This window comes from Cinclus cinclus, chromosome 4 (genome assembly GCF_963662255.1).
Source record: "Cinclus cinclus chromosome 4, bCinCin1.1, whole genome shotgun sequence".
NCBI classification, from domain to species: Eukaryota; Metazoa; Chordata; class Aves; order Passeriformes; family Cinclidae; genus Cinclus; species Cinclus cinclus.
Window position 1 is genome coordinate 21,763,159 of NC_085049.1, and position 26,291 is coordinate 21,789,449.

Consider the following 26,291-nt stretch of genomic DNA (forward strand, 5'->3'; position numbering starts at 1 on the left):
TCAAAAGTGCTACTTTACCTACAAGACGTAACAAAAATTACCATTAAACTTGTTAAGTCCTAATTTTTCAGTTTTAAACAAAAGCTAAAGCAATCTGATGATAACTAAACTGTATCACAGAGATGCAGTTGAAAGAACTATAAAATTAATTGTGGATTTTCGAACACCTTAGATCACACTAATTTTAGACTGCTCTATGAAAGAATGAAAGAGGAAAATGGCAGACAAGGGTACACTGGTTTCTGAGGAATTATACAATGAAGAAACATGACTAGAAAATGGTTGATTCAAGCTTGGGTAAAGAAACAGACCATGATTATTAAAAAAAATATATATATATTTCCAAATCTTACTGGCACAATATTGTACAGTCTCTATGTGAAGAGACCCTTCACCTGAATGCAAAAACATAGCTGTACCTAGAAACACCACACTTGCTATCCAGCCTGAGTGCTTCAGGAGTAAAAATCTATTCCCTATCCCCTTCTCTGACTTCTGGTAGAAAAATATGTGCACACACCACCAAAGTCTAGCAAAGTTTCGAATACACCAGAGCTTAGCAAAATTTTGGACATTAAACTCTTCTAAGACAACATGCAAACAGATCTAACTTTAAAAAAAACACAAACAAGCAAGGATCGGTTTATGAAAACAGAAACAATGGACTAAAATCAATTTTAAAAGTAACAATATTACAACATTATTAATGGATTCAAACAAACTCTCTTCTGGACTCTAGGGAAGCATAGTTTTAAAATACCCACTACCAAAAAGGCATTTTCATTTCTTCACTATCTGACCCTAAACACAGAGATCTGTAACATTCAGTAGGTTTGCACAAATATCCTTTCTAAGGTTTCTATTCAAGCAAAAGCTTTATGCACTGCCTGCATGATCTGGGTTTAAAGCCAAAACAAAACAGCAATTGCATGCTGACTGGAGAGCTATTTCAGGAAGAAAGCAAGCCATGAACACTCGTCTATCTTTTTTTTAAGTTTAAACCTCAGTTTCACAGTTATCTGTAATGCTCTGACAGATGTGATGACACTGCTTTTGCCTCTTTGCAGCTGTCAGTTATCCAACAATTATCTCTCTGATTGGTTTCACAGCTGTCCTGAAGAACACCTCAAAGCGACCATGGAGCAGCTCTAACTTCACTCCTCTGGAATACCTTAAGGCAGTGACTTCAAGAAGCACTTTTGGTCACACAAGTGGAAGCCCAATCACCCAAATCAAACCATGGGCCAAGAGGAGAGAGAACCGAGACCAGTGACATCTTTCTTCCAGCAGCTACAGCATTAAAAAAAACCCCAAGCCCAAACCACAGAACCTCCACAGCAAGCTGTCACGATGCTAACCTCCTGCCTCTTAGAAATTTGAACACTTGCCCTGACATCATCAGTAGGATCTGGTTTATTGCAGCCCTTGGATGATTTTTGAGACAGGCGCCTTGCCCTGTGCACACATTTCTAGTCAGCCTCATACTTCAAGTCCTTTGCATTTGCAGGGCACTGATTTTATTCCTTTCCAGACTGGTAAGCAAGTCACCACAATTTTTTCAGAGTAATAGTTCAGTTGTCCTAAACCTTTGTCCATTTGCCTTTTCTACAAGAACGGGAGGCTGGCTCTGGAAGCAGAGAGGATGCACAAACACACCCATCTACATTTGCTGAGTTTCTGTCTCCACCACTGTCGGCTTGACATGCTCTACAACACTGAATTCACAAACCAAACAGTGAACTTCCTAACTTCAACTCTACTTTCGTGTATAAGCTTATTCATACTCATGCTGGCACTGCCTCTGCCTCATTAAGGAACTGCTGACACCTCTTCTGAACTCAAAACATCTTACTCAAACCCACTCTACTTGCATAGATGCTGTTTATTAGGGAGGATGCATGCATTGAAATTTGATTTTTGTTTCTTCACGGTTCAGCTGTTCCTGCTGTTTATCTCTATCTAAAGTAACAATTAGCCAGTAGGAAAATTATTATCGTGTCATAAACAGAGGATTACAACTTCAGGTAGGCAATCTAACAGCAGGGCACCATGAACACAGAAGAATCAGAAATTCTGTTCGGATACAGACGTCCTTGGCAATAGACAGAGGTGAGAGATGAGAAGAGTAATGTCAGCCACATGATTTATAAACTGAATGCTTTTTCTAAGTGTCCCATTAAGCATGAAGTATACAAAAATTTGCAAAAGCACATGCCACTATTTTGAGATTAATTTGCAGAAATTACTGTAACAATATAATGTGATATCCCATACAACAGCTATTTCTGTGCTGTCATTTGAACTAGACTGTTCATCAAATTAAAGCCAAACACATGGTATATTAAGAATGGGTATGATTGTTACTTATTAAAATAAACTAATTAGAAAACAGTTTCTCCCTATACTCCAGAGCCAACTTAACTTTTAAAATTTGGGGATTAACTGCCACAAGGTAAGTATGAAAAGCTACACATGCCATTTAAATAAGTGTATTTGTATCTCTGCAAACAGGATACAATATGGCAAACAGATGCACAGTGCAAAAAAAAGGCTATGGATGAGATGAAAATCTTTGTTTTCCAGATTACTGAGCAACTGGAGAGCGAGCAGTTACTTCAACCTACACCACCTTTAGACTGGTTTTCATCAAAACACTCTAATGGGGATGAACTCTCTAAATCAAAATGTGGTTGATTAACTGTTAGCAATGAATACTCTTGCCCATCTCATATGGAAAAAGTAAAAATCAATTTAACAGAATAATTAAGTATGCAAGCACCACAGGCGATTTCTTCCCAGAAAGACTGAACACAGTTGCTGTGGTTAGGTTTACAGAATTAAATAAATAAATAAAAATTTTAAAAAATTAAAATCGTGTTTTCTTTCGGATTGCCCTGTAAGACAAGAAATTTTGTTGGAGCCGGGAAGTAGAATCAAAATTCTCAGCTACTTTAAGTAACATCCCTCTTAAGGCACTCGACTGCTCCTTTAAAGCTGTAAGAACATCCGTGGTGGTTCACCAGAGAAACACAAACTTCTGTCGAGTCCCAGCACAGCAGCGCCAGCCCAGCTGAGAGCCGAGCCTTCACTGTTCCCCTCGCTCCCTGGGCTGCGAGCAGAGGGTCGGTGCCGCATCGGTTCCCGGGCATTCCCCGTTCCCGCAGGATGGAACGGCGGGGGGAGAACGGGACCAGCCCGGCGATGGGCACAGCGGCACCAGCCTGACACCGGCGGGGCCGAGCTCTGCCCCACAATCGCTGGTGCCCACGGACTGCTGGGGGTGCAGAGAGTCATGCGGGAAGCATGCGATAGTTTAGGGAGATACTTAAAAAAAAAAAAAAAAAAAAAAAAAAGACGAAAGAAGAAAAAAGAAAAAAAAGGAAAAGAGAAAACTTGAAAACAACAATGGGGCGGCTCGGGACACGGCCGGTGGCCGCTGGCAGGGCGGGCTGCTCCCCTGGAAGTTGCTCAGGAGCCGGAGAGGCGGCGGCGGCCGGCAGCGAGGGAGGGAGCGCTGCCCCCGCGCCGGGCCCCGCGCCCCGCCGGCAGCCAGGCCTCGCCGCTCCCCTCCCGCACGCCCAAACATGGCCCCTCGCCACCAACCCGGCAACTTTCCCCCTGCCCCTCCCGCCGCCGCCCGCCCGGCTCACCTCGCATCAGGGAACAAAAACTGCAGGCGAGTAGGCTGCGCAGGACGGCCCCCATCTTCCCTCCCTCCTCGCTCTCACCGGCGGGGAGGCGGCGGCGGGGAGCAGCACCTCCGCTGCCAGTTCATGCTTCCAGGCGGGCGGGGGAGGCGGCGGGGAAGGGGGGGACGGGAGGCGGGGAAGGGCGGCCGCGGAGATTCCCCCCTCGCCGGTCCCTAGCAGGCCACTGGCCCCGGCGTGCCGCCGCGGGAGCGGGCGCTGCCCTCCATGCCGGCTGCTGCTGCTGCTGCCGCCGCTGCTGCTGCCGCCGCCGCCGCCTCACCGCGACCGCCGCGGTCCTTCCCCCATCCACCCCTCCGCCTCCGCCGGGCGTGCACAGGCGCAGGGATACAGTCCTCCTCCTTCTCCTCCTCCTCCTCCCGCGCCGTGCCCGGCCGGCTCCCGGAGCAGCGCCCGCCCCCCGGCACCGCTCCCGTCGGGGAGGGCCGGAGCGGAGGGGCGGGGGCGCGTAGCTGCCCTCTCCCGGGCGGGATCGCGCTCAGCCCAGGCAGCCCCGCAGCCGGCAGAGCCCCGGCGGGGAGCGGGGCCCGGGGGGATCCCTAAGGGAGGGAGGTGAGCGGGGTTACGGCACCCCCCGCGCACAGGAACGGGGCGAGGTGGGGGGCAGCCGCATTCCAGCGGGACTACTTTGCCTCCCCTCGCCCCCTCCGCCGCCTGCGATGCGGTTCAGCCCCGGCCCGTGAGGACGGGACTACTTTCTGCCACAGAGCTGCGGCGGCGTCCGAGCAGCAGCAAGAAAGGCTCCGGCCCCGGTGCACATCCTGACCCCGATCCCCATCCCGACCCCAGTCCCGCTCCTGGAACGCGCTGTAACGCCGCAGCATCGCCCCGGGGGCGGGCGGAAGGCAGTCAGGGTGGTAAAATGAAGTTACGGTCCGTCCCTCCGGTGTGCTGACTGAAGAGCAATAAATCCCGGCCTTTCCCAGAGCTGAGGGAGCAGGCGTCCCTTATCAGCAGCAATTGCTGTCCGGCTGATGTAATGGTGATTTAGTGATGTATTTCCCAGAGCTTTTGGGGGTTCTCTGGGTTATTGTCTCCCTTGCTAAACTAAATGTGGTGGGCTGGGTTTGTGTTGCTCACAGCGGTGTTACCGATAATATGAGTGGCCAGTGTGCTGTGTTTTAACATAGTCTTTTCCCCTCTTGCATTCGAGTAAACATACCCTTTTCTTTCTAAAGAGGCTAAAAAGTTAAGATTTTTGTAATATGCCCTCAATTGAAAAGAACTTCCCTCCTTACCTTCTTTGTTCGTTCCTAACAAACAATGTAAAATGCAGCTTTCTTGCATTTCCTCTAGATGAGAAAATCTACTTCATGACTTCAACGTTTTCATTAAGTCTAGATGTCTACATTACGTTCTTCCTCCCTCACAGAATGTGACAGCTGGTGAGTAGAATAATGATATGAAGCAGAACAACTTAGAGCAACGTTTGAGGCACTTACATTCCAAAATCGGTATTATTTTCAGGATTATTAGAAACTCACTGAAACATTTAACTTTTACCTTCATATGTGTTCGACATATATTCTCATAGCTTTTCTTGTTATTACAGTAGGGGATAACATCTGGGCCAGATTAAAGGCCTGGGCATTGTAGGCTGACTCTGAAGGGCTCCTGGTGTCATGTGATATTATCAGACTCAGCTTTTGCTGTGGAAAAGTTTTAAAAATAGAAGAAAAACAGTGTTTTGGTTTTTTTAAGTTAAGTATATTTCCAGTCTTCAAGGTTGCAAAATAAAGACTTTGAAAAGGTAAACAATTCAGCTCAGTGGCAATATCTGCCTGAGGCCAGGTCTACCTTACAAAATTTCATCCTTGACTATCTGCTGGGTGAAATAGCCTCCTCTGTTACTGTGCTGTCAGCTGGAGGATCAGCAAACTGGAGCAAGATCCACGTGGATAATGGATGGGAAGACTTGCTATACAAAAGTGTACCCTGGAGAAGAGAGAACCTGCACCCAACCCTTGTTTGTCGCTCTAGATTTTGTGGGAGCAAGCAAAAGGAGCACACTTTGATATTTATTTTCATTGTTTAAAAGGAAAATAAGGTTGTGATTGATTTGGGGTTTTGGGGTTTCTTTTCCCCCCATAGTATTTCCTTATACTTTCTCCATACTCATAGTGTTGCACAATCTGTCATTAACCTCTTGAGAAGTATGGCAAATCTGTAATGAATTCTTTGTATCTTAATCATACAGTGCACAGCTGAGGAAAACCTCAAGCCTGCACTCCCTGCATCACAAAAACACATTTCTTCACATGCCACTCCCTCTCACATCTTACCTGTTTCTGCTGGAAACACTTTGTTGTCTTGACTAATTCCCTTGGGAGCCTATTCCCCTGCCTGGTTGCTCTGACTCTTTAAGACATCTTCCCTGCTGTCCAAGCTGATTTGTTTTATTTTTAACTTTTGAACACTTACATGCTGTTACCCCTCACACTGGTGCATTTTGCCATTTTTCTATAATTCAAACCCTATCTTGCTTGGATTTCCTCTGAGCCAGTTAATGATTATTAGCTCCACCTCCCTCAGCCTAGCCCCTTTCCCCACAGTCTGCCTAGAATCTTCCTCTGTCTATTCCAGGCCAAATATCATAAAATCATAGAATCACAGAATGGTTTGGATTGGAAGGGGCCTTAAAAAACATATAGTTCCAACTCCCTGCCATGCGCAGGAATACCTTTTGCTGTCCCAGGTTGCTCCCAAATCCAATCTGGCCTTGCAGGGATGGGACAGCTGCAGCTTCTCTGGGCAGCCTGTGCCAGGGCCTTACCACCCCCAGAGAGAAGAGGTTTTTTTTCCTGATATTTGACCTAGATCTGTCCTATTTCAGTTGGAAGCCATTCCCCCTTGTCCTATCACTACATAATCTTGTAAATAGTCCCTCTCCATCTTTCTTGTAGGTTCCCTGCAGGAACTGGAAGGCCCCAGTTATGTCGTTGTCATGGTTTAGGAATGGTGCTCCCTAATTTAGTGCCCTCTCCAAACCATGCACCATCACTCACTCCCCTTTGCAGCAGGATGGAGAGAAGAACTGGAGGCACAAAAGGCAAAGATCATGGATCGGAATAAGAATAATTCACTGGAAACAGTGATGAGATAAGAAAATAAACAGTAACAGCACTATAGTAATGACAAAGAACACAAAAAAGAAACATTATTGTTCACTGTGGGAACCCTGAGAACAGACGGAACCCTGAGAACAGACAGAACCCAGGCCTCCCCACTTCTCAATTCAACTCAGTTACTTGACTGGAAGGAACCCCTTCTTCTCAGAAGAGGCTCCTGTCCCCTCACCCCTACCACTGACAGAAGGTGTATAGAGTAACCTCCATGTCCTTGACATGACCTCTCCTGGCTATTACAAAAATTAGCCCTCCTGAGTGGAAACAGGACAGTCACGCTGCAGCATTTTCTTTTCCAGGCTGAACAATCCCAGTTCTCCCAGCCTTTCCTCACAGCAGAGGTGCTCTATGCCTTTAATCATGTTGGCCTTCTCTGGACTCATTCCAACAGGCTGATGTCTTTCCTGTGCTGGGACCCCACTTCCCATGGGCACTTCTGGGGCTTGTCCAGGTCCCTCTGGATTGGCCTGTCCTTCAGGTGTGTCACTGCACCCTCAGCTTGGTGTCATCTGCAAACCTGCTGAGAGTGCACTCGATCCCTTCATCTGTGTTATTAATGGAGATATTTAAAGAATGCTGGTCCAATATGGACTCCTGATGAACACCACTTGTCACTGAGGTCCATCAGGACTCTGAGCCATGGACCACTACATTCAAAAATGGCCTTTTTTGAACGCTTTTCCCCATCAGTGCTTAGGAGTCAAGACCAACTCTGTCTCAATTCATACATGTAGCATTAAGTCCACAGCAGAGGCTTTTACAGAGTAAAATAGGAGGCAAGATTACCACACACAAAAAAGCCTCAAACAGGCATGATTTCTCTGAGATGATTATGTTCCTTTATTGGAGCTTAAAGTCAAAGTAAGTGGAGAGGGAATGTCTCTTTTATTTTAGTAAGAAGCTCCCTTGTTGGTTGCAATTATTTTCATTCACTTTAGAAAGAGAAACCTGGCTCAAATCCAGCTGAACCTGAGAAACCTGGACAGCTTTACCCTTGCCTCTGAACTTGGATGGTGGCTCAATGACACAAGAGCTCTCAGGAGATTATTTTTAAACTTGGGTAACTTCCCTGGTTTAGTTGGTGGTCCAGCTTCACAAGCAGTTGTGTGAGCCCCCAGGAAAGCATGGGACAGCAGCTGGAGCTCATGAAATCAGCAGCAACTGCCAAAGTCACTCTGTTTTTGAACTGTGCCCTGAGTTTGAGTGGAGTCAATGGGATCTTCTGTAGGACCAGAACCAAAGTCCCTAATGAGCAAAAGATGTTAGAAGAATATGGATGGTCAGCAAATGAATTTGTGGCTGCCCACATCACAGAAGCGACTGTCGTAATTAACTTTCTCACTGAATGTTTCAACAAGAATTAATGGGCATAGCATGCTGAAATGCTGGTCCGTCTAAAAGCAATGGTAAAATTCTCACTGATTTCAAAAGGGCCAGGGTTTCATACTGAAACTCAAGCTCAGGTCCTCACGCCCCCAGCAGGAAAGTCTGCAGCACAGGAGCTTGGGAAATGGGATGTAATGTTACCATCCAATGATGCCTGTTACAACCATTTCACTGAATAAAATAGGACACCCTGACTTGTGACATCATCATCATCATCATCATCCTGCCACATTGCTTAGGTCATACAGTTTAAAAAGAAAAACGTTCCATCCAACTCTTCCTTGAAACAAGGTCAGTTCTAATAAATGTGATAGAAATGCCTGGCACAGTTTATCCTATTCCAAGAGAGCAATGGGTTCATCATGGCTTTCCTTCTTCAATGAATAGAGGACAAGATCATAGAATAATAAAGAATTTCTTCCTAATATTTGCCCTTTCAGTTGGAAGCCATTCTCCCTTGTCCAATCACTAATGCCCCTGTGAAAAGTCCCTTTCCATCTGTAAGCCTCCTTCAGGTACTAGTTGGCTTGAAGCCTCTTCTTCTTCAGGCTGAGTGACCCCAACTCTCTCAGCCTGTCTTTTTGGCAGAGCTGCTCCAGCCCTGTGCCTCACTTCTGGATCCAATAAGTCCACATCCCTCCTATGTGGGGGGTGCCCAGAGTAGGATGCAGGCCTCCAGGTGGGGTCTCATGAGAGCAGAATCACCACCCTCAGTGATCATGTTTTCCTTCTTGAAGTTCAATCACAAGCATCAATACTTTTCCGCTCACTTTTCCTCCCACACCATATGAACTGCACCTTTTTCCCAGGTTATAAGCACCTTACAAGCATATTTCCTTGAACAGAGAGTCATCTCTCTAGTCCAGCAATTTTCTCCAGGCATCAAACCTGACTTGTTTTTGCTATTAACATCACCACAGTCAAATTACAGCAAAAAATAGCACTTCCACTAATTCTAAGGCAATTTTCCCATCAAATAATCAATCAAATAGCTCTTTTCTCCTTGCATTTCAGCATTATTGTATTATTCCCCCCAACTCTCCCCTCCCCCACCCTTAATACCCATCCTTTCTTTCACATCTCTACCAGAAGAGGCTGCCTGGTGCCCAGGATGAGAACTGCATTTCTTTATGGTTAAAAAAAAAAATCCTTACAACAAAAACTTCACAGAGGAGAAAGTGCTTGAGTTCAGCAGCCCATACAGGCAAGCTATTCTAACAGAAATCCTGCAATATCCCCACAGGGAAGTATGAAATAAGATGACCTGGAAAGCTTGGGCATTTTCTTTATGACTTTGGAGGAGCGTTTGGACTCCTGCTGATGGTGCATTCAAGGTCAGGCTGTCTACCTACTACCTCTTTTCTCCTCTCCCATCTCCCAGGGAGTTGAAAACAGCACTGCCTGAGGATATGCTTCTTCAGCGGTCATGTTTTTTAGTGTGAACGATGCTGGATTCTGATTTTAATTTGGCACTGCCCACCAGACCACAGGGCAAGTCCAAGACTTTACTTATGAATATTTAGCCCTGGCTACATTTCAAAGCCATATTATAAAAATGTCATTTGAGAGAGTTACTGTTCTAAAATTTGTAAAGTGCTTTAATGCTATGTTGATACAGTGAAAACATCCTTTTAAAAGAGCTCACATTTCAAGCTGACAGACACCAAAACACTATTTTGTTTTAGCTTGCTCAGCTTTTCAAAACCAGTCAGCATCTGGGCTCTATTAACCATAACATGCGTGCCTTTTAAGCAACAACAATTTAAGAATATTTCCTTTTCAACCCCCTTTCAAACCCCTTCAGCATTTTGCAATATGCATAATATTTAACAATTCTGCTTTGCACGGCAGCCTTTGAAGTCTAAAAATTAGTTGCTGGTAAAGCCTTGTACATTTTCCTGCAGTCTTTTAGTCACAGGGATTAGTGACTGGAATTTATGCCTATGGTCCAGAAAGGTAAGTATCTGTGTCAGTCACAATAATTAGCAATCTTTCCTACAACAGTTTTCCAGCTTTATGTGTGTGTCTTATGGTATGACACACCATGTATGTGTAGAGAAGAGCTCATTTGCCACCTGTAGTAGCCACTTCTGGGCTAAAGGACTCTACCACACAGTGCAGTTTATGGCAAGCAAAGAGACCCATCCCTCTTCATTCAGACTTCATGAGCAAGATTCATATTTATATTTCCTATTTGTTTTTCATATTTATAGCCAAGTTCATATTATATTAATGTTGATATCTATATATTTATTTTTATGTTCATTTACAAATTAGTCCACAGTTCAGCAAAGACACTAAGCACCTCAAGAATATGGGCGTGGAGCATCAACCATGGTATCTCTTCAGGGGTGTTGTTTTTATGAGCAGTTAGTCAAGTTCTCAAAATATGCTAGAAAAGCACACTGAGTTCCTCAGAGCAGGAAAGATTGCCCTCTAATGGTTAATAACTAGGTTTAATGCCTGCAATGTTCCATGAAGTGCTCCTCTTCTACATGATTTGTAAAGTAAGGCCACACAAATGCAAGCTGTTGGAACAATTTATTATTTCAAGAAAAAACCAAATCTTTGTTATCCTCTTCATTGATGCATTAATTAGTTATTAAAAACAAAGATGAAGGCATATTCTTGGTAATATTTTCATTAAACTTCTATTAGCCAGAGTTTCTCAGAGGAAGAGGGATGCCTTTGTCAATTCAGAACTATTATTCATACTGGATTTGACAAATTTTATATTTCACTGTGGGAAGTATTTCAAGGTCTGAAAAAATGGCATGAAAGATATCCAGTTTATTTCAGTGTCATAAAAGTTGTTGTGAATGCCCCGGAGATCGATCTCACTCTTGCACGAACAAGGAACAAAATTCTTACCTTTAAAAAAAAATATCCTCAAATCAGCTATTCACAAGGCATTGCCTATTACAGCAGGGATGCATGTAGGTCCTTAAGCTTGCACTGGCTGCACATATGAAGGTTTCTGTGGCTTATAGCCTGTAACTTATTCTTCACATGATAAGGGGATGGAAGAGGCAATTATATAGGGCTGAAGTGTCATTCACTGCCTTTCCATTATCATTAGTTCTTTGAATAATTTCCTTGCAGTATAGATTTCAAAAAATGCTCTTCCAATACAGCTGGCAACTAAATGTAGATAAAAGACAAAGGAAAACTCAGGGAACGTCAGACCCAGTCCCCAAATATATTTATTTAAAATGTAGTGGCTGCTATGAAGATACTATTGAAAGATGATAATATTCTGTTTTGGAATAATTAGATTATATTTTCTCCTCTCAAGAAGAAACAGCGATTAGAATGAGGGCTACCCAATCCATTCCTCATCCTTCCTTTTTCTATCCTCTCCCCAGTCAAAACCACAAAGACAGTATTTGGTCACATGGATCTTTGCATAAAAGTCAGGGAATTGTGTCTGAATAGCCCTGACTCATAAAGCTCCTTCCAATGTCTTTTTCAGTGTCAGCTTTGCAGTTAATGCAACTTCTACTAATTTTTTTTCCTTATTGCAATTGTAAAAAATCTAATACCTTTATAACAATTTGAAAAGGGCTTACACAGAGCAAAATCCCTGTTTAATCTCGGCATATTAAGAAATCTTTTTTTTCCGAACAATATGTTTAAAGTGCTATTTTCCCAAAACACTTTTTCCTTTCAAGATAACCAAAGCTCTAAGTGTTGAAAGGGACTGTGATTAGAGTCCAATCTTTATTTGTGGTTTAAGAATCCTGACACTTTTAACAGGAGGAAACAGCTAGGATACATGTGGCCTAAGGTACAATGTAGCAGTAAATCATTCAGTATAGGAAAAGGTGTTCCAGTCACTATAGTAAAAAGCCCAAAACCATGGGAACCACAGACCCAAACCACTTAAATATAGGAGACAAAAATGCTTGCAGACAATTGGCCTTGTCAGACTTCTGACTGACATTTCTGGTTTAGGCACCCATTGCCTTCACCCCGTGCACCCCAGAGACTACAGTAGACTCCTTGGCATTACATGGGACAACTAAAAAGCCTTTCCAAGAAGAGAGGGTAAAATCAGTCTTTGGCTAAACCAAGAGCTGATTCCAACTGATGCTGGCTTTAGCTGTACAAGCCCACTGTTGGAAAGGTTTGCAGGCTCTCTGCAGGAAAATGAAAAGCAAGGAAAAAATAAGAGAAGACAAACCAGAGCAGAGAAGAGGGAATGCCAACCAGAAGGAAAAGAAAAAGACCCAAAAAGCAAAAATCAAACCATAATTAAAAAAAAAAAAAAGTAAGAATGAAAAGGAGGTGACTAAAAAATAGTAGAACTGTAGCCCTCACAGATGCCACACTCCTCACAAACTCCACAGCCCTCACAGCCCCCATAGCCCTCAGAGCACCCATAGCCCTCACAGACCCCGTAGCCACCACAGCTTAAAGACCCCATAGCCCTTACAGCATTCAAAACCCCTGAGATCTCATAGACCTCACAGCCCTCGTAGCACTCAAACACTCCATAGCCTTCACGGCTCCTCACAGGTCCTATAGTTCTCAGAGATCCTATAGCCCTAACACCTTCACAGCCACCATAGCCCTCACTGACCCCATAGCAGCTCTCATAGCCATCACAGCCCCCACAGCCATGAGAGTAGGCACTGGTGGCATTGAAAATCTCAGTTTGGGGGTTTAAGACATATAAGTTTTTTATTACTATGTTTTTTCTGAGCTGAAATTTACCATGCATTGATAAACTCTGATTAATGTCTCATTATCATATGAACAGAAGCAAAAATATATTAACTTACATTATGCTGGAAAGCTAGTTTCTTACATTCTTACAAATTCCATGCATCTCTTTTGATGGTGACGTGCTATATCTTCCCACTTTTACTCTGTTTGCTGCCCAGGATAACCTTCTTCTGTGTTGCAAATGCCTGATGGTTTAGAAAGTCAGGAGATGCTTCAGGCAGGAGGAAGTGACCTGTATTGTACCTGCTTGCAGCACACACTTTGCAATCAAAAAACTTTGATTTTTTTTGCTATTGTCAATGCGCCTGAAATAATTTTCATTACCATCACCAGGGATACCCAGTTTTGGCAGCTGCAAAAACATCCCAGCACTTAACAACACCTAAACTCACCCTTGAGATGGAGTGTCCTGTGTATTTCTGGAAAAGCTGCTGTATGTAGCAACTCTGCTGGATGTAGCATGTGGACAGACTTCAGCATTCAGGCTTTCACTTTTCAAACTCTACCTCCTTTATAATGTTCATTTGAATGGGGTGTACCCTTGATTTATGCTTTGTCAGTGTAGGAAAGCCACATGTGTATCTTGTTTAGCAGTGAAAAGCATGGGGTGAACTGTTCTCATGGGTTTAAAACTCTATCTCACAAGCAAATTATTTTTTGTGCTTTCTAAACCAGAGCACTCTATAAAGGCAACACAGTGTGTGCCAAATCTGGAGTCTTTCCAGAAGTACTGCCTGAGTTATCCATGGTGGAAAAACATTTGAACCCCTTATTTCATGCCTTGGAACCAAAGAAGGACAACATTGTCAGTTAAATAATCAGAAGCAGCTGGGAAAGTGTTCTACAGATTCTTTCTGAAATATTACCTCTGGGCTGAGATGTTCTGTTATCCTGTAAGGCAATTGCTTTGAACAGTTAATGAGCCTCTAAGTGGAAGGACTTGACTTATAAATATGTGCTGGAAGACCTCCCACTGACACCAATGGGAGCTGCACTGACAAAGACATATAATACATGACTGCTGTAGTAAAGGGGTCATCTCATTCACAGTTTACTTGGTGGATCAAAAAACCCTTGCTTGTAGGATCCAAATACTTATATACAAGTATTTCAGTAGTCTTGGTGGAACTTAGGTTTCGGGGTAGGGAGAAAAGCTCTTTCATAAAAGTAATCAGAAAAATTTACTCAGAAACTAATTAAACAGCAGGCAAGCCTATAATAGATGTGTGTCATAGTGAGGGGGCTTTCACCATCTTCACAGCACAAGAATGTGTGTTCAAACTTTGGACAAATTTTCCATCTACGTGTTATTGAGAATTGTTGCAAAAGTCACGGTGTCAAAGTCACCGCATCCTTTCTTCAGTGCAAGTGGAAACACAGAGGAACCTTGGTGATGTTCCCAGTAACTTTCAGCCAGGATTCAGCTGCTGCTATGAGGTAACTGGTTCCAAAGCATCTTACAAGGAGTTATTTTACCTCATACAGCCATCCTTATCATCAATGTTCCATCATTGTGATGGAACACCTTTAAGGCCTTCAGAGTGACTGTTCAAATCAGCTAATGTTTCAAAACATTTCTTATGGTTTAGCCAGTTGTTCTGGACCTTAACTACTTGTTAAATTTCTTTGAGAAAATACGAAGTGCACAAATTATCTGATTACTACTCCTGGATGTTATTGGTATGATGGAATTTTCAATTTTCTTTACCCATTTTCTATTAAAACAAAGTGAACCAAAACAAAAAGGGATCAGAACAGCCTGAACATGGCATACATAAAGTCTTGCCACTTAAGAAAATGACATTCTATAGGGTGGAAGGAGAGGAGTAAGAGAAAAACAGAAGATAAATTAATGCATTACCCTCAGGTATTTTTTTTAATTAAGTGAGCCAATGTACAGGAAACAATCCAGCATGGTTGTACTGAAATTTAAAAATAATTTATATATATTTTATTATAGCAAACACAAAGGTGACAAAACCAGCAGTTTTATGCTTTGAGCTTTGACATCCTCAAGAAGTGTAGAGACCTAAAGGAGAAAAAGCAACTTTAGACTGTGAGATTGAGCATAGGCTTTCTGAAGAGGAAGCAAAAAAAAAAAATTCAATATATTCTAGCCCTTCAGGGGACATACCTATCAAGACACTGGGAAAGCATCTGGGAACAGCATGTACACTCCTGAAGGGATGTGCAAAACTTCAAGGATGAGGGGATGCAGCTATCCCACAACTATCAATGAACAGGAATGTAGAGAAATATATTACCTGTGTGAGAAGATGAGTAATACACAGGGACAGAACAGCTGTCTAGGCCCATTTTAGGAGGGTGGCAGAAAAAAAGTATACAAAAGTATAGCTCTCTATATGACGGAATATTGAATGTGAAACGCTGACTGCAGCACTGGCACTTTAAACTCCACATTTTTATCAGCAAGGAGTGTGGGATGGTAGGATCAAAGCATGTCATCAGATTCAAATCCACTTAGATGGTTTTGCAGGAGGCAGGAAAACAAGATCCAGTTTCAAAACTGCCTTCTCGTGTATTTTTTTTTGGTGGTTTTATTTCCTTGTTTGTTTGTTAGGTTTTGTTAGTTGGTTAGTAATTTATTTGAAATAATCCTGAGTGTAAGCATTTCCTACTCCTACAGGAGTTAAAATGAACTGAAGCACTCTTTGCAGAGAACACACCATGCTGAGTTTGAAGCCCTTTGAGTTAGGGACTTTGCACCCTTCTCATCCATCTCAAATCTACAATTTGTTTCTTTAGGATTGCTTGCAGTGGTTATAAAATTTGGGCTATTTGCTTGACTGTACAATACCACAAGACAGTTTTGTTCATGACAGTCAATATTTACACACTTTATGTTTGCTCAGCTCTATAAAGCAACAACATGAAAACAAGCAGCTACAGAATTTATGACACTCTCCAGGTGACAAAAGTCAATCAGCTTTTGGCCTCCTGCCATACAGATCTGGTTACCTTCAGAAAGAGCCACCCCAGTGTGAGGCTTGTCATCACAGTGTGGTGATTAATGATCCAGTTCCATGTGTGGTATACAGTGAAGACCACAGGAGATGTCAGTGGAAAAACAGAAGAGTGCACAGAGGTTTCAACATTGGAAAACATAAGAAACTGGATGGATTCTTTTTTTATTCATAATACAAGAGCATTATCCAGGCAAATAAATAAGCTCCAAAAATGCATATAATAAAGCATCATAGTCAAAAGAATGATGATGGGAAATCAGTCTCCTTCTCTGTTAACTGGAAATGCCAATACATGAAGAATAATGCAATCTGATTCAGTGCTATTAAAATAGAAAATATGCTTAGTTTTGTTGTCTTCTCCATTACATGATACAGTCAAAAGTTTTAAAAATGTGTGTATATAATCCTCCACCAAGACCCTTCCAGTAAACAAAAAAACTTTCCTATAAAACCTTTTTACAATAAAATAGCCATAGTTTGGGAAGTTTTTTTAAAAAAAACTAATTAAAACTTTTTTAAAGCATCAAAAATCCTCCTAACTTGTCAATTCTGTTTAATAAACTGTTGTTGCCCTCTAGTGTTCAAACACAGCTTGTAAAGGCCTCTCCAGAGAGATCCAAACTGGTCAGCTATCAATTAATTCCCCATTAGTTCTTAATCCAACATGACAAATGGATGGAAAAAAAATATTGTAAAAATTTTTAAGAAGTGTTTCAGTATACCTACCTAATACTTTGTTTTCTTTACTCGAGCATAATAGATCTTTCATGTAACAACTTCTAAAGTTGTATAACTCAAACATTTTGAAAAGCCACTGAGGTCAGCATCCTCACCAAATCAGCCATGGTGCCTGAGCACCTCTCAGCTTTACCTCTGCCATTCACCGTGCTGGGCATGCACTGCTGATTGGGCTGGAGCACAGCTCTTAATGACATGGGCCACACTGAACAAGCAGAGAGTGGTTTGGGTTGGAAGGGATCTTAAGGATCAGCTCATTCCAGCCCTTGGCCATGGGCAGGGACACCTTCCACTAGACCAGGTTGCTCCAAGCTCTGGCCAACCTGGCCTTGAACACTTCCAGGGATGGGGCAGCCACAGCTTCTCTGGGAAACCTGTGCCAGGACCTCAGCACCCTCACAGGGGAGGATTTCTTCTCAATACCTAATTGAAACTTTCTTTCTTTTAGTTTAAAGCTATTCCCCCTTGTCCTATCACTAGGTGTCCTTGTAAAATGCCTTCTCCAGCTGAATACATTACCTGTGCTCTGAACAGCCCTGAGAAACATCTGCTGGTTTCTGTTGAATATTTTGCTACTGTACCATAACCATATCAATTAGTACCAACCACCTTTCCCTCCAACAAGTTATTTATTGCAGCAGAAATGCACAGTAAGCATTCAGGGGTTATTCTCAGCACCTCCCCTGTATTAAGGTGCTGTGATGCACCATGGCACCAGCAACATAGAAAGCTTCTCATGAAGGTTGCAGCAGTCCTTATGAGTGAAAATTATGGCCAACCTCAGATCTGCACCTGCATTCTTACAGCTAGGCCTAGTACTTATCATTCTGTGAACTCATTTCCAAAAAAAAAAAAAATAAAAGAGGTTAAACAAAACATAATCAACAAACAAGCTGATAAATTTGAGTACATTTCTTCTGTAATTCTGTTCACTTTTAAGAGGTTATCCAGACTCCTTTTCTTTTAACTATTGTCAGACTTAAACAGTGTAGCAGACCAGCTCATTTTATATATATAAAGCAATTTGCAGCCTCCATATAGTAAGAATTCAAGTTCTTGACACAAGGAACACTGACTTTTCTTTGATCTCTGAATAATAGAATTTTCAGAGAATTTTCTGCATTTAGTTATTTAGAGCTTTCAGAAAACTTGCCTTGAGGCCATTTTTTGGATCATGCCTGCTTCCCACCACACTAAGCTTGACAGATCTAAGAATCTCTTGGATGTAAGTCAAATTTCATATTTTGTAACAGAATTGTTTCCTTGCATTCATGAAGGCACCATTCCTTGTCTGCCCTGACGTTTGTTGTTGATTATGCCACCTGACATGAACATTTTGTAATCTAGCATTTCATTCTAAAGCCAGGTTTAGACTGACTGTAGGCAAAGGGAAATTTAAATAACGTGACTGGGAAGTTGTGTGGCAGTAGATGCTCCCACTTACTGTCCGTGTTGAAGAGCCAGGAAAACATAAAACCAGAGAATTGTTTAGGTTGGAAAAAAAACCTGAATATTAAGACAACTGTAACTAAGCAGTTATGCTTATTACCAGTCACGTGAAGGGGATGCTAGAAGTGAAGAGGGTGTGCTTTGAGAGCATTCGCATTTGCAGTATGTAGTTTTAAGGATACCTGTGATGTATGCAGAAGAACTTTAAAGACATGTATATAACCATAAACTATATTTAGATAAGGAAAATTAAATTATGCCATATGTGATGTATTTTTTCCTCTTTGTGCGTAAAACCATTTGGATGCAAAGCTCTATTACTAAGTATTCCTTTAAAGCTACAAATAGGGTAAATAGGATTGCCAGGCAATCATGTAACATTCTGGCATTTGGTGCAAATAGCACTGAAAATGCCCACGTGCTGCACAGGTACTGAATTTATTAGGTGTACTTCAATTTCACTAATCTTGTCACAGTACAGATTAAGCTCATGAAATGCTTTTTCTCCTTAAATATAAGACCTTCTTAGCTTAACTTGGATTTAAATGTTTACTCTCAGGATTTAGTAATAAATCAAAAATGACAGACATTATAGCTCAGCAGAGACAGAGCATTCCTTCTCAATACCAAATCCACCTCCTGTCTCCTGCTTTCCCATTATAGCCCAAAAAAGGAATCCATCCTCTTCTGAGATTTCAATATCTACTATTCCATTTCAGAGTTCTCCTCTCAAAAGTGAGAGATGCTCCTCAAAATTTTATTCCCTCTCCCAGTCAGACATCAGCATACATTCCATTGATCAAGTAATCCAGTCTGGTGTAATGCCTCTTCTGAAGAGATTCGTGGATTTTCTTCCCTGTCAGCACAATAACTAGCAACAAGAATATCACCCCAAAAAACAAAGCTGCTACAAGGCTAGTTTTTTCTCCCAGCAGAAAGACACCTTTCCCTCCCAGAACACCTTCTGACAGGGAGTCAGATGGGTCATAACCCCAAAGGTCATTTTGGGAAGATGCGGGGGAATCACTGGATAGAATGAAACCTGGAAAAGAGATGAGGGTCACACGGCTGGTAACACTGGAAGAGACAACTGTTGGCTCAGAAGCCATGGCTGGAGTCCTTAGCCCTGATGGAGCGGTAGCAGGGCTGGAGTTCATGGTCACCTGCTTGCCTGTAGAAGTAGAAGCAGAACTGATGGGCTTGGAAAGAAGAACACGAGTATCAGGGACACTGGTGTCAGGGATGCCAGGTTTAGCTGCAGTGGCTGCAGCAGGCGGAGAGGCAGCTGTGGTGGGGCGCGCTGTGTTCGGTTCAGCAGCATCGGGAGGCAGAGGGGTTGTATGAGGCTCCAGCTGCGCAGTACTTGTCAGCAGAGGAGTGAGAGGAGCACTGCTGGTTTCAGGAGTGCCTGCCTGAGCAGTGGTGGGGAATGAAGCAGTGGGGTTTCCAACTGGAACAGCAGAAGGTGTGTTTGGTGGCAGGGTAATTACCTTCTTCGTTGAGATGGGGTCTAAGCTCTCAGACTGTTCTGCTCTGTGAGATTTAGGAAAAGCTGTAAGAAATTCCATGTTGTCCAAATGCTTGCCTATGTGGTTCAGGAGTTCAGATGCCTGATGAAAGACAGATTCCTGCAAACTGGCAGTATGATTCTGATGGGTATTCTGACTGTGAGAAATAAAGGTTCCAGTATCCGAAGGCAAAGAATACTTATTTGAAGAAAAGTTCTCAGTTTTGATGGATTTATTCTCTGGGGCATGGATGTCTGGAAACAGAAATACTGGTATTTAATTATTAAATCTATTTTTGACTAATGTAGGCATACTCTATTTGTGTTTCTTAGAAACATTTATGTAAAGGGCCTCTAAGACATAATGACTAATGCACCTTCCTTTCTTTAAAATATGCACAGTGGCATTTGAATTCTATGTCATAAAAGCTGTCAGCCTCAAGCCTAGTCATATAACAGTGTTCTGTGGCAGAAATACAAATAATAATCCTAAAAGCTACCCGATGTTACAGTATTTCTTCTATAGTATTTACCTGATTTACAGCTATTATAGAAAGTATTTGGCTGAGTATGAGCTCTTGGAAAGATGGGCTAATTGGCAATTCATATTTTATATATATATAATTTTATTTATAAAAATATAGAAATATATATAATATATTCATGACAACCACTCAGCTGCTGCACAGAACATTTAAAAGGCAACATGCTCTCAAGTAGTTCTGACTCTCACTCATATCTTTTTAATATTGAAACAAAAAGGTTTGTTAACTGCAGTGGAATTGAAATAAATAATTCAGGAAGTATATTCCCCCCCCCCCCCTTTAGCTTGGTTTTCAGTGTAACCACATACAGATTCTCATATGAAAGAACAAAGTTTGAAATATTTGTTGCTACCGACACTGTTAAGGTGTTACTTCTGAAAACTTATCAGGAACATTAAACAAGCTAGCATAATCTTTCCACAATTAAATGTTTACAGAAGATCAAATCTCCAAAATGAAAAAGAAGTGTTAAATGCAATCAAGTTGTTCACCCAGCATTGCACTACATGCCAAACAAAAGCACAAGCATGATTGCATTTCTTGTTTCTTTGTTTGAAACGCTGATGTTCTTCTAGGGGAGAAAGAACGGGACGAAAGTGTAATTACAGTAATAATTTTACAGAAATGCAGATCATTTGTTGCACATTGCTTTTTCATGATTCCTGTGTGATTGTGCTTGCACAAAAATACTCTGTAACATTACATGAGTAACCTTTCTATGTATCATACTGTTGCTCCTTGCATAGTTCCTCTTGGAAAAGTTCTCTTCAGCAAAAGTTCAGCCTCTCAAGCAGCCACACAGAAACCACCTTGACAGGATAGTCTAATTATCAGTTTCTTATCTGAGGTGTTCAAACAAGTCTGGTGCAAGTCAATGTCAATCAACAAGTAAAAAAGGCCTTGCTGTTAAAAATACCACAGCATAGGCCAGAGAGCAAGAAATTCCTGAGTGTGCAGCCCACATGCCATAAAGCTCTGAGTTTAGAAAGTTTGCTTCTGCACTTCAGGTTCCATAACTGAAAGCAGAAAATAATGATTATTTATTATTATTGCCAATTATTCATCAGTGTAGCATGGGTCCTTTAAATACACAGCTGGCTACAAGGGCATGGTATTCCCATTGGCTTTTGTGATAAATTTCAGCATTATGTACCGGACATTTTCCTTCTTGACTATATCTAGATTTAAGCAGCTTTTTTCCTTTTTCCTTCTCGCTTTAAGCAAGGACAAATTATGAGGATTTCTGAATCTAATGTGAAGGAATATTATAAGGGTTGGGACATTATTTTAAGTGGGAAGCTGGGCCCACAAAGGAGCTCACCACACACCTGCTTATCCATGCTCCTCAATGAAAAAGAGCATTTTAGTAAAGTGTTCTAAGCCAAGCATTATTATTTGAAATTCATACACTACACTTAGAACACTTTATTAAAAATACAACCCCCAAACAGTTCCTGGTCACTACTGAAAGTTCACAGGTGCAAATGTCATCTGGTGTAGGGGTTGATGGCTCTCACTATTATTTACCTGTAGTTATCTTGTAGCTCACAAGTCCTGTTGCAGGTTTCATTGGACAAGCCTCAGTACTAGGGCAGTAAAACAAGTAGCAGTTTGGATGTGTACTTGTTCTTGCAGCATAAAAAATAATCAAATTACACTTCTTGTCTCCTGCAAAACAAAGTAAATGTCTTTTTCAGCAATAAGAACTTTTATGGTAGTATAGTAATGAGATCTAGTTCGTTAACTTTTGCTCATGTGAGTAAGAGGAAAACTACTAACACATAACATCCCTACAGGAAAAACAGGCAAGGACTGCAGAAGAATGGCCCAGGGCCAAAATATGAAAGGTCACACCTTCCTTTTCCTGTACAAATAAAGTTAGGGAAATTATGAGTCTAATCTCTCATCCACCCCTCACCCATACCACACTGGCACCACTATATAAAACAATTTCTCACTTACAGATCCTGATAAATCTGAAAACCTCCTCAACATACTTATGGGGAAGAAAATTATTTAGACATTTTTCCTTATTACATCCCAGGAATCGCTTGGCTAGTTGCTGCTTCAGGGGGTCACCTTCACCACTGTCGTTTCTACTTGCTGCTCTACCTCCTACAGTTCCAAGAGCTTGATTCAAACCAGCTGCCTCAGAGGAGGGTGAGCATTCTCATTCTTGGCTAAAATTAAATACAGTGCAAAATGTCAGCTACTTTTAGCGCATCTAGTAAATACAGCTTACACACCTTCAGGATTCGGGAGGTTTTAACACCTAAAACTAACCTTGTTTCTGTGATGCAAATATTTTCCTGAACACTACGGGGTCTTGTGTTAAGACCTAACATCTACTGGCAAAAAGAAGGCAGCAGCCGCAAGCTGGAACAAAGCGCAGCCTGAATGAGAAGGTAAATTCCGTGCTGAATACGGAGAACACCAGCAGCTGACCACCCCGCGAGCCCAAACTCCGGAATTATTCTCCCAGGCAGTGGCGGAGAAGGAGGCCGAGGTTACCTGCGAGCCGGCGCCCCGAGCAGCAGGCGCGGACACACGCACCCGCGCCGGGGACGCGCAGCGGCTCCGCGCCCCGGACGCCGCGGGGCAGGGACAAGTTTATATCGATGATGGAATTCTCCATCTTCTCCACGGAGCACTCCTGGCTCAGCGCCGGCCCGGCCATCACGCAGGTGATAACCAGCAGGCGAACCGGCCAGCGGCTGACCCCGCGGGACATGGTGAGCCGGACCGGTCCCCGCGGGGCTCCTCCGGCACGGCCGGGCTTCGCGGCCAGCGGCAGCCTCGCCGAGGGGTGTCCGCTGCTCCCGGGGCGGTTTCGCGTTCCTGGGGCACCTTCGGGCTACCCCCGCCCCCAGCGCGGGCTCGGGAAGGCAGCGGCGGAGCCTGGCCGGGCTCGGGACGGCGGCTCGGGGGAACCGCGGCTGTCCCGGCACGTCCGGGAGGAGGGACCGTGGGAGGCGGGTCCGGGACGCCCGCTGCCCTCCCCTGCCTGCCTGGCTGCCACCCCCCCTCCTTCTCCTCCTGGGCTTCCTGCTTACCTACCTGCCTGACCTCCTCTTCCAGGTTTCCTGCTTACCTACCCACGTGCTCTCCTCCTGTCTGCCCTTCTCCTCCAGCCTTCGTACTACCTATTTACTTGCCCTCCTCCTCTCTTGCTTCCTTCTTACTGCCCGCCATTCCCCATCCCCTTCCTGCCTGCCATCCTTTTCCCTTGCTTCCCCCTTCCTGCCCTCTTCCTCCTGCCTGCCCTTCTCCTGCCTTCCTCCTGCCCCGGAGGAGCGGAGCTGCGAGGGTATTCGCGCTCCTCCAGCCACTAGCCGGCCCCAAGGGCTCTTCCTGAGCATCAGACGCAAAGGCAAAACCACCTAGAGAAGTTCTTGGTTATCAAGCTGATACGGTGTTACCCACCGTAGTCAGACTTTTCCTCCATCTGAATTCTGCTTTTGGAAGCTGTAATGAAAGCAATTAATATGCCTATCCTGGGCTAAATGGACACGGACATCTTTCCATGTGTGCATAAAAGATTCCTTGCTACCTGGGTAATCCTGTTCAAATCACAGCCAAGCACAAGATGTTTGTGGAATGGGAGTTGTACAAAAAAGCCTGTCTACTGGGACCCCTGTCTGGTGTCTTGGCTATTCTTCCGTCAGCTGCCTCAGAGCAGTTGCTTGCTTAAGTAATGTTTTTTGCTTGGAAATTTTTCATTTCCTCTTCTTAATTGTTCTCCTTACTATTTTTGTAGTAGTGTTTAAGAGTAAAACTAGACCAGAAGCGTGCAAAGAATAAAAGGATTATAAGACATATTTCTTTTTTGGGGAAAGAGACCTTTTATTTAGTTCCTTGCAAACAAAATCCATCTTGTTTTTAGAGATGTGTGCTACCTGAAGTTATCCCAAAGGGCAGATTAGTTTATATATTGTAATGGTTAGATACCAAGGCATGGGCATCTGTCTTGTTCTTCAAGCCCAGTCAGTCCCCTTTGTCAATACTGCTGGGTATTGGCTTTTATTTGGACATTAGTGTTGTAAGTGACAGAGTCCACCATTTCATTTTGCATCACATGGCCATCTTGGGGCAATTCATGTTTGGTTGTGATTCTCACAGTCTTGGTGTGATAGTTGCTTTCAGCTGCACTTGTTTAAGGAAATGGTCCTTTCTTGTCCAGTTTCTCTCTTTTGCTAAACTGGTGATGTTATTTTCACTGTTAAAAGAAAAAGTCCTAAGAGAATGTGAACATTAAGGTGTTGCCCACTAACTGTATCAGATGGTGAATGAATGGGAGGAATGAAGACTAAAAGCAAGCACAGATATTACCCCTGCTATACATCAGACAAAGTTGCAGCTGCCACCTGCCTTTGCTTATGTAGTGGTGGTGGTAGAAGCCGAACAGAAAGAAGCTGAAAAATAAGGCTAAAGATCTGGCTGGGGTGATCAGAACCTGAGAGTGAGGAAACTGTTTTTCCACCTGAGCTCTTGGGATGGTGAATGTGAGAATATGCACAGACACTGCTGTGGCCAGATAGGCATAGACAACCATGGGAAAATGAGAAGGGCTGATGTGATATAAGCAGGGCAGAAGAGATACTGGGGATAACATGACTGTCCCACTCCAGCCACCATGGCAAATTTCTGCTCTTCCTGCCTCTTCCTGGTGAGGCAGGCACTCAGTCTCCCTAGGGAGACCAGAAGCAAATTAGTCAGGCTGCTGAGGTACAGAGAAGCCAAGGTCCATCAAAAGCCATGCAGAAAACACATCCACTGGGCTAGGAGAGAGCCAGCCTTGCTCAGCAGCTGCTGTGTTCCCTTACCACTGCAATGGGAAGAATGGGAGGCTGAGAGAGGGAGAATGGTGGGACACCGTCAGCGCTTAGACATGGTGCTAGGTTACTTAAGGTGTTTTCTGTAGAGCATCTCTCTGCTTTGGAGCCAGTGTCCTACATGGTGAAACGCTCAGGCACAGATAAGGGCAACCTCTATTGTAACCTATTCTAATAGGTTACAAAAGTATTTAATGCAGCATACAGCCTTCAGCTAGCAGCAGGTTCTGTTGGATTTGGATTGCCTTCCCATAGCCTGCAACTCAGTAACAGTGCTGAGGTGCAGTTCTCATGAGATAGGAGCATCATTCTTGTGTGAGATTAAATCTTGGTGGCAATTAGCAAAAGCAGCCAAGAGAAGCGGTGCCAAGTTGGGTGCAGAGCTTTGGATGATGTTGGGCTTTGTGTGTGAGCAGAGAACAGGCTTGTTCAGAAACCAGCAGGGACCAGTACTGTTATTTATAGACAATTCTTCTGTCATAGACAACTGCATGATGTCTTTGCTGATTTGACTGTCAAATATGAAAACAGTAAGTCTCAAATCTCAAAGTATGTTTCCTTCTCATTTACACTTGTGTTTTTTTGAGTTTTTAAATCTTGTTTTCCTAAGCCTGAGCTGCCTGTAGACTTTTGATCTGGGCTGCTTTTCTCTCACTCCTGGCACATGCATCTGTAAGGGCTGCTGGTGATGGATGTTGCCCTCACTACTCTGCTCTGTGCCTAGCACTTTGGGGTTTTGTGGGTTTGCCTTGGCACAGAAGAATTAATACCTTTAATTTAAAAATCACAGAATCACAGAATTGTTAGGGTTGGAAGGGATCAGGCATCTAGTCCTGCCCCCCTGCCAAGGCAGGTCACCCTGAGCAGGTGGCACAGCAACCCACATTCCAGATGGGTTTGGAATTTCTCCAGAGGGGAAGACTCCACAACCTCCCTGGGCAGCTGTTCCAATGCTCTGCCATCCTCAATGGGAAGTTCTTCCTTTTGTTGAAATGAAACTTCTTATGTTTTAGTTTATGGCCATTGCTCCTCATTCTGTCACTGGGCATGACAGAAAAGAGTCTGGTTCCTCCTCTTGGCATCCCCTATAAGATATTCATCTGCATTAAAGAAATCCTCTCTCAGTTGTCTCTTCTCCAGACTAAACAGTCCCAGCCCCTGCAGTCTCTTTGTAGCAGGGCATCTCACCCCTCACAAGAGCTTATTTGTTATTTGTTTACTGGTCAGACAGCTCAAACAGGACAAGCTGTCTGGTAGTGGGTCGTTTTGGGGCCATGGGGTTAACAC

General features: G+C 43.3%; 1 protein-coding gene across 1 annotated transcript; it reads right to left on the minus strand.

Annotated features, from left to right (window-relative positions):
• Positions 1–18,893: 18,893 nt before the first annotated feature.
• On the minus strand, positions 18,894–22,942 carry MANSC1 (MANSC domain containing 1). Its single transcript, XM_062490895.1, has 3 exons — positions 22,684–22,942; positions 21,700–21,840; positions 18,894–19,882 (listed from the first exon to the last, which is right to left on the minus strand). Exons 1-3 carry the CDS (start codon positions 22,901–22,903, stop codon positions 18,894–18,896), a joined length of 1,350 nt encoding a protein of 449 aa, XP_062346879.1. The 5' UTR covers positions 22,904–22,942.
• Between the last annotated feature and the right edge of the window lie 3,349 nt (positions 22,943–26,291).

Excerpts from the sequence above, each read along its gene's own strand:
- MANSC1 (XM_062490895.1), bottom strand. The coding sequence starts at position 22,903 with ATGTCCCGCGGGGTCAGCCGCTGGCCGGTTCGCCTGCTGGTTATCACC. Across the intron at positions 21,841-22,683 it reads CTCGGGGCGCCGGCTCGCAG|GAGACAAGAAGTGTAATTTG; the intron begins GTAACCTCGGCC and ends TTTGTTTTGCAG. Across the intron at positions 19,883-21,699 it reads GAGCTACAAGATAACTACAG|ACATCCATGCCCCAGAGAAT; the intron begins GTAAATAATAGT and ends TTCTGTTTCCAG.